We start from the raw sequence: 12,494 nt of genomic DNA on the forward strand, positions 1-12,494 counted from the left end.
GCAGGAGAAGCTAAAATAACCTGTTTGACCCATACTTGTTTAAAATTTAAAATTATCCAAAGGACATTAATAATTAACAAGAAAACGTAAGGCAAAATATTATCCCCTTAACAAGGGTCTCTTTTTCTGATCACTATGCTCTGAAGAGAAAGTTATGAATCCTTGTGCTTATATATGTTTGAATATAACTTGGTTACTTGTATTAATTAAATACAGTCTCATGCTTTCAGCCTGTATCCTTTCTAATTGGACATATTGTTAGCCATTAAGGAGATTCCCCCCTTCTTTTTTCTTTTTTTTTTTTTGTTTTTTTGTTTTGTTTTAATCTTATCAACTACTAGGAATATTTTTCCAAAGATTGAACCTAAGAGAGAGTATCTGCATTTTTACCTCTGGAAACACACAAATCAAATTAAGCTGTAAGAGTGAAAGCTGGTATTTCTGGAATCTTGCAGGGCTGGTTTAATTTTGTTATTGCCTGTAATGTGCAGTGCTATTACCTGTGGGCGCTGCAACAAGTTTCAAGGGCACATGGATAAAACACTAAGTTCTGCAGTTGTATCTGGGTGCTGACAATGGAAGGGTTTTTGTGTAACTGAAAGCTTGGTGCTTCTAGTTTTCCCAAGTGTTGGGAAAATACAAAAGGTGTTCATTGTGTTAAGAAGAATTCAAATAGTCCTCAAAAAGTAGAGTTATTTATTAATGTATCTATCTGGTTCTTTTTAGAATTCCATCAGTGGCGAGAGATATCGATGATAAATCCCACGATGGCCATGAACCCTTTATTGACAGCATCCGGGCAGCAAAGGATCTCACTGTTTCCCTCACCATTTGAACCTCTGCCTGTGGATAGGTATTTATTTCCAACATAATATTATGGTCAAAGGAGAACATGGATAATCATTTGCCACAACCTTTTGCAGCGAGGATTCAGGATCTAGAGAAGGGACTGCGCACAAATGAATGCACTAGACGAGAAATATGAATTTAGAAGGCATGGGGGGCCAGGCAGAAACCTTTCTCTAATGGAGAGGCTCCCTGACTTCTCTTCCCGTTTGCTTTTATTCACTTGAATACACATTTGCCCTTTAGGAATGCATACAGGCATATCAAAGGTAAAGTTTGGTAAACAGTAAAAGGATTATCACGTTAGGGGATTGCGTGAGCCATTTGGCCAACAGCAGGGCAATATTATGCTGATTTTCAGCCCTGATGAATATCGCATTAATATGTTAACTACTGTTGGTCTTAGCCTCTGGCAATCATTAAGTTTTTTGGATGATTTTAACCTCAGTGTTGTTTTAAGGTCTAATGTTACTTCAGTGAACAGTGGTGCAATAATTCATGTCAAGATACTCTGCTGACTGTACCTTCAACACACTTCCCATCATTTCCCCTGTGAGGCCTGCTTGACATATTCAGCAAATAGCTAACAAGCACTTTTACCATGTGACAAGCATTGTGCAGGTACGAACATTGGTAGAGTCTATGAGAGCTACCATAACAAAATATCACAGGCAAGGTGGTTTCAACAACAAAAATCTATTTCTCCCAGTTCTAGAAGCTGAACGCCCTAGATCAAGGTGGCGACAGGGTTGATTTCTGGTGAGACCTCTCTCCTTTGGCCTGCAGACAGCTGCCTTCTTGCTATGTCCTCACATGGCATTTTTCTCTGTACTTGTGGACTCCTGGTATCTCTTCCTCTTCTTATAAGGACAGCAGTCCTGTTAGATTAGGGCTTCACACTTTTGCCCTCATTTAAACTTTTAATTACCCCATTAAAAGCCTTATCTCTAAATACAGTCACATTGTGGAGTAGGACTTCAGCATATGGATTTAGGGGACACAATTTAGTTCATAATAATTAGATACCCTGGGTTTCCTGTGATAGAACAAATCTTCCTATTCAATAAAAGTGACAGTATCAATATTTATGTAGCACACTTTGGCAGTTTCTTATTTTACCTTCTTTAGAATATTTTGACATTCTGAAGAGAGAGTGAACATCTATTATTTATTTCTGTTCATGAAGCAGAAACAATACATTTGGCTTCAAAGAGCACTGAAGTTTGGCAAAATAATTAAATTATTTACCCAGGAAATCAAACTTTGGTTCCAAATGTCAGAACCCAAGTCAAATATCTCCAGTAAATGAGAAAAGAATGTTGTGGTCAGAACAGTATGTTGGGGTGGCTCAAACCCAAGACATGGCCTCTCATCGTCCGCCCAGACAACATTAGCTCAGCACCCATTCAAGCTTCTCCACAAACTATTGGACCCTGGGCTCCATGCAGTCACCCAACCACCAGCCAGGCTGGCCAGCAGCATGGTGGGCATCTATGCTGGCCCTGGGCGCTTGGGCTCCTGGATCTCTGTGTCCCTCTCCATGAGCATGCAGGGTAGCTGGGGGTCGGGGACATGGTGGGAATAGGGGGCATCCAAGCAAGAAGGAGACTATGCAATGCTTGAATGACCACTTGGCCTCCTACCTGGAAAGGATGAGGATCCCGGAAGTTGATAATTGGAAGCTAGAGAGCAAAATCCAGAAACATTTGGAGAAAAAGGGACTCTGGGTTAGAGACTATCAAGGATGTGAGGGCTCAGATCTTTGCAACTTCTGTGGACAGACAATGCCAGCCTTGCTGCTGATGACTTCAGAGTCAAGTATGAGACAGAGCTAGCCATGTGCCAGTCTGTGGAGAATGACATCAATGGGCTTTGAAAGGTCACTGATAATATCATTGTCACTTGGCTACAGCTGGAGACAAGACAGAGATCGAGACTCTCAAGGAGTAGCTGCTCTTTATGAAGAAAGAACACTGGAAGGAAGCAAATGGTCTACGAAATCAGATTACCAACTCTGGGTTGACTATGGAGTTGGATGCTCCCATATCTCAGGACCTCAGCAAGATCATGGTGGACATCTGGACCCACTATGACCAGATGGTTCAGAAGAACTGAGAGATCGAGACAAGTACTGGTCCCAGCAGATTGAAGAGAGCACCACAGTGGTCACCTTGCAGACCACTGAGATAGGAGTTCCTGAGATGACACTCATAGAGCTGAGACATACAACCCAGTCCTTGAACTCTATGAGAAATTTGAAGGCCACCTCAGAGAACAGCCTGAGGGAAGTAGAGACATGCTACACCATGCAAATGGAAAAGCTCAATAGGATTCTGCTGTAGCTGGAGTCAGAGCTGGCCCATACCTGGACAGAGGGGCAGCCCAGCCCTAGGAGTATAAGATTCTGCTGAACATCAAGGTCAAGCTGGACGCTGAGATAACCATCTACCACCCTCTTGCTGGAAGAAGGGAAAACTTTGATCCTGATAACACCCTGGCCAACAGCAACTCCACACAATCCATCCAAAAGACCATCACCCACAGGATTGTGGGTGGCAAAGTGGTGTCTAAGGTCAATAACACCAAAGTTTTGAGGTGTCAAGCCAGCAGAAGCAGGGAACTCCTTGGCAGTGGAAAAAAAAGGATGGGGGGGGGGGAGAAGGCCAATAAAAAGTTCAGAGATTGTTAAACATTTTTTTTTAAAAAAAAGGAATACTATATTGGTCATGGAAAGTCAAATCTTTTCTTTCTGACATCCCTAAAATTTTTCTTTCCTATTTTTTCTGTTGTTGTCAGTTGGGCCAATTCTTCCTTAGTGGAGTCCTTCCTCCAATCTTCCTTACCCTATTTCTACTTAAACCAATAGAGAGTACAGGACTTCTGTACCTCATTTTGGGAAGAGATGATAGAATCCAATATGGCGATAAAATAAAATCTCATTGCTTCTGCAATGGAAATTTTGTACAGTTACATCCTCATTTTTATCTATTTCATATTTTTTTCCCCTAGAGATGTATTGCCTTCCACTGTGGCTCCAACTGACCCAAGACAGTTTTGTGTTCCATACCAATTTGGATCCTCTGTTCAACCAAATGCAAATATGCCGAACATGATGCCCAATCGTGTCTACTCAGGTATGAGCAATCGATGGCTCTCATCTATGGAGCCGCTGTGAACTGGAGGCTGCAGTGTGTAGCAGTTATACTTGGAGTTTCTGCAGTTACTACTTATATTTAAATTATGGTTCCACCACTGGGTGACCAAGTAGAAGTTGCTTCACTTCTCCAACTATCAATTTACTGATGAATAACATTGAAACTCTGCAATATTACTATCTGTCTTACATATAAGAAACTGATGAGGTCATGAGGAGATGAGATCTGAGAATTAAAGGGGCTTAGGGAAGTTTATATGTGACCTAATAGGCCATAGTGAGGACTTGCCTCTTAATCTGAGTAAGAGCGGGTAACTTTTGATGAGTTTGAACAAGGTTGTTACATGGTCTGACTTAGATTTTACCAGGATCACTCTGGCTGCTGTTTGGGGTCAAATTTAACAGGACAAAGTTCTGGGAATAAATTGATGGGAGTAAATGGGTTATTAGAATAGTTGAAAGATTATGATGGATTGGCCCTAGGTGGTGACAGTAGGAATAGTAATAGTGGTTGGATTCTGTAATTATTTTGAAGGTAAACAGCAGGATTTTCTCACAGTTTAGATATGAGAGATGAGATGAGTGACATAAATAATTTTAGTCTGAGTAATTAGAAAGGTGATGTTGTTATATACTGATTTGAGGAATACTGTGAGAGGAAGAGTTCTTGGGGCAGAAGAGGTATCATAGGCTCAGTTTTGTTCATATTACAATTGAAATCCCTAATAGATAATCAATGAGAGGTGTCAGGAAGGCAGCTGAAGTCCAGGGAGGACTTCTGGAGACACTGCAATATAACTTTGGAAGTTATCAGCATACATAAGTGTAGATTAGATCATCATCCAAATGTGAATGTGGATAGACATTAAAAGAATCATCCCTGGGACATACCAGGAGGGTTGAGAAGCTGTGGAGAAACAAGCAAGAGAGAGATAGAAGGAGCAAGCAGTGAGTGGGAAGAAACCCAGGAGAGTATAGAAGCCTGGAAGAAAAAGGAATAGATTTTTTTGAAATATATATTTTATTGATTTTTTACAGAAAGGAAGGGAGAGAGATAGAGAGCCAGAAACATTGATGAGAGAGAAACATCGATCAGCCGCCTCCTGCACACCTCCCACTGGGGATGTGCCCGCAACCAACGTACATGCCCTTGACTGGAATTGAAACTGGGACCTTTCAGTCCGAAGGCCTACGCTCTATCCACTGAGCCAAACCGGTTACGGCAGGAATAAATTTTTAAGGAGAAATTGAGCAACTGTCTCAAGTATGCCACTCATAGATCAAGTAGAGGAAAACTTAAGACTATATGAATAGATTTGGCTATGTGGAGGTCATTGGTTGTCTTGATAAGAGCTATTTTAGTAGTGTGGTAGCAGTGAAAACATGACTGGTAGGGGCAAGAAAGACTAGGAGGTGAGAATTTCCTCACCATATTGAAGATCAAACTGATGCATCTTATCTCCCCAAAACTATATTCGCGAGTTTCCGGTTGTCTCTGCTTCCCAACTCCAATAAGTCTTAATAGATACAATGGAGTGAAAAGCCCAACCCAGAAAAGAAATATGATTGCTATCAGGGCCAGTGAAACACTGGCCTGCCTGGATCTGAGCTACCACAATGGGTCCACTGCAGTGAGACTGGGTGTCTGAACAAGGACCAGATATGAAACTAGACATCCACACTGGAGTGGCCCAAGGACCAAAAGAGAGCTGATTCTGGATGCAAGTCCCGTCTGGCAGCAAGAACCCAGTAAATAGTAAAGCCATGGCTACACACAACAGATAAATAGACCACAAACTTAGAGTGTCCTTAGAGACAAAGAATTCAGAAACTGCCAATATTTGGATACAAACAGGCAGGTTGATCATCTGTCCCAAGGCCATAGGTCAGGTCCCCACCTCAAGGCTGATGTTTGGGAAATAAGCACAGGTAAGGTAGGCCCTCGGTCCTATAGAAACTGAGCTTCTAAGTCAGTTAGCAAAATAGAAATTAAGACAGGGGTCTATTTCAAAAATAGGGATGTTAGATAGGGGGTGGGTTATTGCAGCTAGACTAGCACTAAGTTTGAGGTCACTTATTTGGGAAAAAGAAATAAAGTTGGAATAGGTTTGATGAGTCCAGATTTCAAAAGGTCCTAAAATGTAGGTCATTAGAATTGTGCTCTCTACTCTGGACTTCTCACACGGACTTTCTCTGCATCCTTGGGCAGTACACCATGCGCTGGGCACTCTCATGCATGTCAGCCAGCTAATGGAGAATATCTTAAAGCCACTCAACTATAAAAATATAGAGCTTTAGAGTGAGAGGGACTTTTAGAGATCACCTCATCTAACCTCTGATTTTTTAAAATGACAAGAACCTCAAAAAAGATATAAGGTGCTTTATCTCAAGATAAGTTGTTATTAATCGTTGAATGGGCTCTACCAGCTCAATACTGAACAAGTATAAGGAGATACTTATCCTCCTTTTGGGGAGAACAGATTTACACAAGTAAAAATATAGCTGAACAAAGCTATGTATAATAAATGCAATTTGTGTATTTATTATTATTAGAATGTACTCTGTGGATCTGTGCTGGTTTGTGAAGTGTTGGTACAAATAAATGTATAAATGGAGAGTAAGGGCTTAGAAACTTTCATGGCAATTTGAAGGGTAATTTTATGTCTATTATTCTAATGATTTAAAAAAATTTTGCTTGTATTTATTCTTATCTTTATTTCCATTTTCTAAAACATCATTTTATTGTATTTTTAAAAAGGATTGGTACATGATGGATTGAAAATTTAAAAAGAAAAGAATTATCTCACCATAGATGGTTTGAGAAACACAAGTATAGATGCTAGGTATATTAGGAGTGCAGATAAAGAAAAATCAATATAGTGTTATGTTACTAGTCAAGAATAGAGCCTTGAATTCTGATTATGCTGTCATTATTTCCAGACATTTTAGTAGGTTGACACAAAGTATACAGTTGCTACCCCACTCCATTGAAATTGTTCAGAAAAAAGTATTTTCCTCAGATGCACCAGAATGTCCAGATAGAGAACTATATATTTCATCCTCTTAACTCATGCATTTATTTTCAGGGATTTTAGTGCAACAAGAAGCACTTAGTTACATTTTTTTAAAGGTCAACTAATTCCTTTTGTACCAAAGGGGGGCGGGGGGAAAGCTATCAATTTTTACTTTGAAAGCAAGAGATCAAGAGATCCACAGCTTACTTTATATTTTTCCTTCTGAGGGCAGGAAATGTCCCCAATCATAGACCAACCTTAAAGAAAAAAAAGTATCTAGTGTTATCATGATGCCCTCACCAACATGACTCTAAGATGCTGACTTGCAATGTTACTGTTTCCAACATTGTGCTCAACTAGTGGTTTTGCAAATACTATTTTAATCATTATACTTTATTTTATTATTTTCAAATGGATGTTATTAATTTGTTTGTGGAGTGGGATGTTGATTTTCTTTCTTAAGGTTGGGGCATTTTACCACCTGAATCCTTAAAAGCAATGGCCAGGAAGAATGAAATGATTCAAAGGCAGCATGCTGCCAGGTAATGTAACAGTGTTGCTTTATTTATTTTCTATTCATTCACTTGTTTGTTTATTCATTTGTTTTAGATAGGTAAATAGATATAATTATATATATTTTTATATATACATTCATTCATTTATTATATTTGTATATTGTTGTATTTTTGTATGTTGTTATATGTGTATATATATTTATATACATTCTGAATGAATATATGTATATATCTATGTATACATCTCTCGATGTAGATATATATATATATATACACACACACACACACACACACACACACACACACACACATACACACAGAGTGTGTGTGTGTGTATCTATCTATCTATTTATTTATCTATATAGATAGATAGATATACACACACACTGGTTGGTTAAAAATAAAAGCAAGATTAGAAATTACATAGTGAACCTAAGTTTACAGACCATAATAGTTTGTCAATGTCCCATAAATAAAATGCCTGGCAGTGATTCCTCTGAAATTCGTACTGGCATTTTTTACTTAAATGACTTAAATTCTGCTCAAAGATAGAAGCCAAGTTTGCCACTCCTATTTCAGACATCAGCAGAGCCCAGGCAGCCCCCCCATGTCAGCCATGCAGTGCCCTTTAGTTGAAGCTACCAGGAGAAAGGAACTATAACAGTGATGACTAGGGTATGGCTGTGGGGAAAGGGTCAATTTTCTTACCACTGTACCTAACGGATCCAGATGATGACCAATAAGCCAAGTAAAGTAAGCAAAACACCAAGTCCGCCCACCCTCCTCCACCCCAACCCCTGTTACTTGCAGTAACTTGTAACTGTTGAGACTTGCATTGACTTACTGGTTCTTGAGTCCCACTAAAATTGTATGGCAGGTTTAAAAACTTCTTCCAGAACTTTAGTTCCTTTGAGGATTAATCTCTGGCAAGAAACTGTCCTGTGCTGCATTATTAATTTATAGTAGAAATGCATATAGATGTAACAGGCCAACTTGTTAAATTTGTCAGATCTATTAGAGTAAGTCTCTACAGACTGGCCTTGGACTACCATTGTGAGAGTCAGCCATGCCCTTCACCCTCAGGTCTTACCCCAAACTCTCTTCTCAGTGGCTTTATGGGGGATTTGTGTTTCCATGCAACAAACTTCAGATAGTGTGAAGATTCACAAGAAAAACAGAGGTGCTAGGGAAGGCAGAGGGCCATTAAAATTATATTTCTTTAAAAATTTTTTGAATTTGTTGGGGTGACACTGGTTAATAAAATTATATAGGTTTCAATTCTATATGATACGTGATCTGTATATTGTATTGTGTGTTCACCACCCAAAGTCAAGTCTCTTTCCATCACCATAAAATTCTATTTCTAATGGTTTTCTTGGGTTGTATAAAATACATTGTTTTGTTTTAGGATGGAAATGGAAATGCATGCCATTTACCAGCAAAGGAGAATAGACAAAATAAATCCCAAAGGATTTGCAGGCCTGAGGGTACCATTCCCCTATGGCTCCAGTATCCCCAGTGGCCCAGCCACCTGCCATGGCAGGAGCATGCTCCCTGCCGGTGACCTGCACTTGCACAGACGCTCCCTGAGAAGTGTTCATGGGAACCCCATGCTAGTGGCAACTGGTCCACGCTATCTAGAGGGGTGGGGGCAGAAATGTCGTCGTCTCAGGAGAGGTATGGGGAATCAGAAAGTTCTAGACAGTGATATTGAGAGTTCCAAAAGTCAAGCAGAAGAAATATCCATAGGCCAGGTTCATGTGATTCCCTATGAAGAGGATGAGTATGCAAAAGACCCAGAAACGGAAGCTCTCAACAACCAGAAGTCAAGCGAAGTCAACGAAAAGCCAACTGCAGTTCTTGCCAACACCTGTGGAGAGTTGGAGCCCACCCACAGAGAACCCTGGGGAGCTCCTGACGCTCCCATGGAAGCCAAGGCCTGGGATGGTGGGAGAGAGGAGGTTGCAGCCTGTGGTGAAAAGAATGGGGTTTACCCTCCAGTTCCTCAACCATCTTTGCCAGGTGGGTATCCAGGGAGCAAGGTCAATGGCAGATTCTCATGAACCACAGATCCTCAAGTCCTTACGTAACTACATAGTGAATTAAAACCATCATGCTTCTTTTTATCCTTTATTTTCTTAATCCCATTTAGACTGACCTCTTTTTGAAATCATTTTATTACTTAGTTCCAAGAAGCCAGACTGGTGAAACTAACCTCTTTCTATATAGCTATGTAGAGAATTTACAGCAAAGGTTAGGTGGTCAAGTATGAGGAAGATGGGGCAACCTACCAGAATTTTTCATCAAAAAGTTAATTTAATTTGCTGTTAATTTCTTCAGCAAATTGCTTAAAAGTATAAATTCTATCTGTATTGAACTGTAAAACAATAGACAAACAGACGCATTCACTTTCAGTGCCCATTACTGTTAATGATACCTTCTGACCTAAAAATATAAATACACTTCTCCCCTCCAAACACTAAAGTTCTAGTTTTCTAGAACTTCTTTAGATAAAAATACTTTAAAATACAGGAATTGGAGGGGGAGGCGATCGTGATCTAACCACCAGACCAACTGCTTCCTTACAAAGTGTGAATTTGCCATTTTGACTAAATCCCCGCATTGCCTGGAGAGCGTGACAAATCACAAAACGTCATAGGCCATGGTGGTGTTAGTCTCCAGAATGAAATCACGGGGCATTTCGATTGGAATCTGAGGGAAGCTGCTCTGGAACTTCTTTGTTTACTTAAGATAATGTTGTCATTAAAGAGCTTTTAGACTTGCAGGGGTAGAGAACCTTCTTTCTGCCAAGGTCATTTTGATATTTATAACATTATTCGAGGGCCACACAAAATTATCAACTTAAAAATTAGCCTGCTATATTTGGTCAAACTTTATTTTCTAATTTTTATTGTTGAAAGTATTACATATGTCCCCTGTTGCCCCCCCATCGAACTCTTCTAGCCCACCCAAGTCACTGCTAATGTCTTGGCAGGGCCAGACCAAATGATTTCGTGGGCCTTATATGGCCCTCGGACTGGACGTTCCCCATCCCTGTTCAGAGGAAGAAAAGAAAAGAGTCAGCTAAGCTTTTTAGAAAACACCTCTCAATAACTCTTAATATTCTTGAAGGAGTTTACATGTAGATCTCTAAAAAAGGCTCACTTTGTGGCAATAAAATATGAGGAAATTAATGTAACTGTACATAAAACAGTGCTCTTAGTGTCCTCCTTTCCCCTGGAAATTTTGTACCACCCAATAATCGTCTTTCCATTTTAAAGGAACACATGTACTGGTTACAAGAGGGGAGACTCTGTCTTTGGATGCGGATATTCAGAAGTGGACCGTGAGTGATGTGCACAGCTTCATCCGTGGCCTTCCGGGTTGTTCAGACTATGCTCAGGTGACCTACATTTAAGAATTTTCCTAGACGTAAGATACTTTGAAATATATTTCCTCTGTAATGAGTTGTCAAACTTGCACTATGCCCCCAGAGATGATTTCTAATAATCTCCCCCCTTTTTAGGCATTGGCTATTCTGGCGCAGGAGCCTCTGTTCGGTGTAGGGGTGGTCCCATGCCCACACCCCAGCTGGCAAAAGGCAAAGCCCTTTTCTAGCTTTAGTTTCTGTTCCACCAAGACTCCTGAGAGGTGGGAATTCTCCCCAAATTAGGAGATTCAGAGACCAAAGATCGAAAAAGAATGAGAAATGTCTAGTACCTTCCCTACTCCTCCATAAACAAATATCTTAGGGACACATACTTCTGTACCAGAAGTTTTAGGCTCTTCATAATAGGTAACAGAAATACATACTTCATTTTAAAAAGGACAAGACGGCAACAGATCTGAAAAGCTGGAGATTAACTGTTCTTAAATTCCATATTCATGCTAGGACAATATACAAAATTGCAAAGATAAATACTACCTTCTTAAAAATTCCATTAATTAATACTTTAAGCAATAAAAAAATAAATAAATAAATAAAAATTCCATTAATATCAGGCTAGTTGGAATGAAGAGTACTCTCATTCATATGGGAAAATTGGTGACAAAGATCATGGGTTGGCAAGTTTTTGAAGTTTATGTCAATGCTACATATTCATGCATATGGTTTACTTTTTCAAGTGATTTAACAACACAATTTCAAGCAACAATGTGCCTATTAAATCATGTACCATTGTCTTAATATATATGTTTATGTATTAAAGGAAAAAAAGCAAGAAAAGGACATTATGAGTTAACAACATCCTAATTAACTGATGTTAGAGATCATTTTTTTTCAGTTCTTAGTGTGGGAATATTTTTCTTCATGTAATGCTATTAAGTGTTTTTCTTTTTTTTATTTTGTTTATGAGACTTATGAAAAAGTTATATGGAATAGTAATTAAGAGTGTACTTATGAAACCAGAAAGTATAAGTTCAAATCCTGGCTTTTCCACTTTCTGGACATGTGATCTAGGATAATTTTCCTCTCTCTTCTCTGTGTCTCAGTTTTTTCATCTGTAAAATGGGGATAGTATAATATGAATGTTGTAAATAATATAAAAGGAATATAAAGAGTGCCTGGCACTTTGTCAATACTCAGTAAGTGCTAATTTCATCATTATATCAGCCAGAAACAAGCAACTTCCTATATAATGTACATGTGATTGCTGACTTTTTTTTTATGGCTGACTTCTGATGGATTGAATCTGTTTGAACTCTCATTATTATTAATCCATCAGTGATCCAATCATAAAAGTTTTGTTTATGTCCAGCTGGTGTGGCTCAGGGGTTGAGTGTCGACCAATGAACCAGGAAGTCACAGTTCAATTCCCTGTCAGGGCATATGCCCAGGCTAAGGGCTTGATGCCAAGGTTAAGGGCTCGATCCCCATTGGGGGATGTGCAGGAGGCAGCTCATCAATGATTCTCTCCTATCATTGATGTTTCTATCTATCACTCCCTTTCCCTTCTTCTCTGAGAT

General features: G+C 39.4%; 1 protein-coding gene across 9 annotated transcripts in view; it reads left to right on the plus strand.

Moving 5' to 3' along the window:
- SAMD7 (sterile alpha motif domain containing 7) overlaps window positions 1-12,494 on the plus strand; it is a 29,052-nt gene that overhangs the window by 7,708 nt on the left and 8,850 nt on the right. For 8 of the 9 annotated variants that reach the window (XR_001513898.1, XM_015564155.1, XM_006764086.2 and 5 more), the window contains 5 exons: window positions 727-853; window positions 3,856-3,980; window positions 7,478-7,556; window positions 8,938-9,551; window positions 10,811-10,932. Coding sequence is in view for 8 of the 9 variants with exons in the window: in XM_015564155.1 (XP_015419641.1) it covers window positions 727-853; window positions 3,856-3,980; window positions 7,478-7,556; window positions 8,938-9,551; window positions 10,811-10,932 (1,067 nt within the window). In the remaining variant the exon portion in view is untranslated. Of the gene's footprint in view, window positions 1-726; window positions 854-2,758; window positions 3,419-3,855; window positions 3,981-7,477; window positions 7,557-8,937; window positions 9,552-10,810; window positions 10,933-12,494 lie in introns of all 9 variants that reach the window. The other variant, XM_015564161.1, reaches the window with a different exon arrangement.

Source organism: Myotis davidii, unplaced genomic scaffold, assembly GCF_000327345.1.
Source record: "Myotis davidii unplaced genomic scaffold, ASM32734v1 scaffold115, whole genome shotgun sequence".
NCBI classification, from domain to species: domain Eukaryota; kingdom Metazoa; phylum Chordata; class Mammalia; order Chiroptera; family Vespertilionidae; genus Myotis; species Myotis davidii.